Source organism: Dendronephthya gigantea, unplaced genomic scaffold (assembly GCF_004324835.1).
Source record: "Dendronephthya gigantea isolate DGI-Jeju-01 unplaced genomic scaffold, DenGig_1.0 000100F, whole genome shotgun sequence".
Lineage (NCBI taxonomy): Eukaryota > Metazoa > Cnidaria > Anthozoa > Malacalcyonacea > Nephtheidae > Dendronephthya > Dendronephthya gigantea.
In genome coordinates, this window is record NW_021163110.1 from 628,536 (window position 1) to 631,749 (window position 3,214).

Sequence of the window (3,214 nt, forward strand, 5' to 3'; positions counted from 1 at the left end):
TAAATTATCTCATTAAGGGTATTCCTGACTCATTATAGTAACTGCTACAGGGCAAATTTGACCAGTCCCCGACCGGCCTGTCTACTCAGGAACTTTTACTTTGCTGTTCAAAGTATGAACAGACAAAGTTTTCATACTGGAGAAGTGAGGAGAGAAGAAGGGTAAAATATTCTTTACCTAAAGATTCTTTCAACTACAGATATCTATTCTGTTGTCTGAATGGAACTCAAATATAAGTTAAAGTAGTTGGCTGGGGCCGGTTGTTCGAAAGGTGGATAAGTTGCTATCCAACGGATAACTCGCTATCCAACGGATAAGTTTTATCCAGCGTGTGATTTGCGTTGCACGAAGCTTGGATAACTTTATCCAGCGGATAAAAATCGCTATCTACTGGATAAATCTATCCAAGGTCCGGAGGTAGTTTAAATCCACTATCCAGTGGATAAATTTTTCAAACGTTGAAGAGTTTGCTTTTAAATCCCTTCGTATTTAACATGGCAATATACAGGATGCCTGGTTTTGCGCTTCCCCGGGTCAATATGCGTGCTGACAGGCAATACAGACGGGAAATTCACAATATTTTTGAATACTACAAGGATGATGAGTGTAGAGCACGATACCGGTTTGGAAAAGATGCCATTAGATTTATTGTAAATCTTGTTCATAACGAAATTCATCCTCCGACGAATCGTAGCTATGCCCTTTCTGCAATGAAACAAGTGTTGATTACACTTAGATTTTTAGCGACAGGAAGTTTTCTTCAAGTCATCGGCGACACCTTTGCTGCATTACATAAGTCCACAATTAGTCGAGTCGTACGTAGGGTCTGTATAGCTTTGGCTCGAAAGCTGGATCAATTCGTAAAGTTTCCAGGAACGAGAGAAGAAAAGGATGAAATCAAGCGAGGATTTTACGAACTAGCTGGTTTCCCATGTGTTGTTGGTTGTGTAGACGGCTCACACATTCGCATTATCGCACCGTCGGAAAATGAACCAAACTATATCAACAGGAAGGGTTATCACAGCATAAACGTCCAAGGAATCTGTGATCACAAAGGTACAAAACATTCATTAAATATATTTATACCTTGTTGATGTAGTGTTTTATTACATGTAATACGTGATATTCTTTATTGTATAAACTATGAAAGTCTAATAATATTGGATAAATATATACACTTAGGACCCAGTCATTCATAGTTATCTCTTGGCAACATATAATATTGTATTATTTACATTACATACAATATGTAGTATGCAGTATATAATACAATATCAAAAATATTCTCATAATTGAAATATATTGTTGCATTTTACAGGAAAGCTCCTAAATGTAGTGGCAAAATGGCCAGGCTCAACGCATGATAGCCATGTATTTCGGACCTCATCAATTGCCCAAGATCTCGAAGGAACAACTTTGGATAGTTGTGTTCTCTTGGGCGACAGTGGTTATGCCTGCCTGCCATATTTGATGACACCATATAATTACCCACAGACAAGGAAAGCACGTTCTTTTAACAGATCCTTAAAAAGCACTCGTTCAGCAATTGAACGTACATTTGGCATACTGAAAAGAAGATTCCACATATTGCATGGTGAAATCCGAATGGCACCAGATCGAGTGTGTACAATAATTGCTGCTTGTTCTGTTTTGCATAACATTGCAATGGACGTCAATGAGCCAGAAGATGATGATGTTGATGAGGATCCAGGTTTGAATGTTGGTAACAATTATCAAGGTCCTCACAGGGGAAATGCTGTTCGGGATTATATAACAAATACATATTTTTGACAATTTTGTATGGAACTTTAAAGTTTAGCAGTACATGTTTTTGACGTTGTGGCATTGTTTTGTAATTGAAAGTTACTAGAGTCATAAAAGGAGTCAGGCAGTGGGATATTGCTAGGTACAGGAGAAGCAGGGGGAAACTGTAACAATTTGAAAATCGTTAAATTGTTTGGCGTTTGTAAAATAAATAAATATAGGGCTTACTGTGGCTGAATGGGTATAAAGAATCCTGGTCAATCACAATGCAGTGTGTGTGTTTGTTAACATTTCTGTTATGTTGTGACTGTGAGCCAGAGGCAGCCATTTTGCATGCAGCATTGCATAATGATTCTCCAGGGCTCTTTAAACAACTGAAATATCGACAAATAGTTATGTTGATATTGTTATATATACACACAGTTGTTGAAATTCAGTTAAAAATAAGTACATCAATGTATTATAAATTAAATATATTTGCAATTTTGCACACAATAATTTTGTTTTAACATTTTGCAATCAATTTCAATAAAAAGTATGTATTAACAATTATTAAATATTTTTATATATACATACAAATAATGAAATATACTTGAAGTAAGTAAATCAATGTATTACAAACTCTTGAATATATTCACCATTCCAAACAATAATTTTTTTTTAACACTGCAATCCATTTCTTGCCTCCATTTCTTGTAAATCAAGCTTTAACTTTTTATTGATTAGTTGAACATTTTCAATTTCAATTTTTAATTTGTCCTTTTCTAGTTCTAGGACCTGGATTTGCATTTTTTGTACTTCATTTGTTGTGACACGCCTCTTTTTTGGTGGAAACCCTTTCTTGGTGGGGGCTTCAAGATAGGTGGGGGCTTCAAGATAGTTGGGGGCTGCAGAATTTGTGGGGGCTACATGGTGATTTGTTCGGGCTGCAGTAGTGGTTTGAGCAGCTGGTGTGGGCCAATAAGCAGATGGGTCATGGAAAGCCACAGTGGTGGGTTGTTTAAAAGTGATTGAAGCAGCATGGGAAGCTGGGGTACTTGCATCGATTTTCGGATAATCTGCATTTGCAGCTTCCTCCATCATGCTATCTCCTTCCTCCAAGAAACTATCTCTAAGACTATGTCCTATATGTATAATATTACAAAAATTAAACTACAAGATTTTTTAGATGTACATTGTAAGTTATAAATACATTTATATACCTTCAAAATTACTAAGAGCATTGGCAGAACCAGATTCAATACCACCAGAAATTCCTGAAAAGGATGGCTCGTCCCCAAAAATACTGATTATTCTCTCTGAATTGCCTGTTGGTGGTATAGGCTCCTTCATTAAATCTTCAAGTAGGCCTTTCCACTTCAATGTGTCCCTTTTAACATCAAAATGACTATACAATACATTCAAAACCGCTGATGAATTCATTTCTTGAGAAAATGTAAGTATTAAGCAG

The 3,214-nt window shown here is 36.3% G+C and overlaps 1 protein-coding gene across 1 annotated transcript; it reads left to right on the forward strand.

Annotated features, from left to right (window-relative positions):
- Positions 1–539: 539 nt before the first annotated feature.
- LOC114534429 (putative nuclease HARBI1) lies at positions 540–1,094 on the forward strand. Its single transcript, XM_028555873.1, has one exon. It carries the CDS (start codon positions 540–542, stop codon positions 1,092–1,094), a length of 555 nt encoding a protein of 184 aa, XP_028411674.1.
- The last annotated feature ends 2,120 nt before the right edge of the window (positions 1,095–3,214 follow it).

Bases quoted from the DNA above. Each gene is read 5' to 3' on its own strand.
- LOC114534429 (XM_028555873.1), top strand. From the start codon at position 540: ATGCGTGCTGACAGGCAATACAGACGGGAAATTCACAATATTTTTGAA.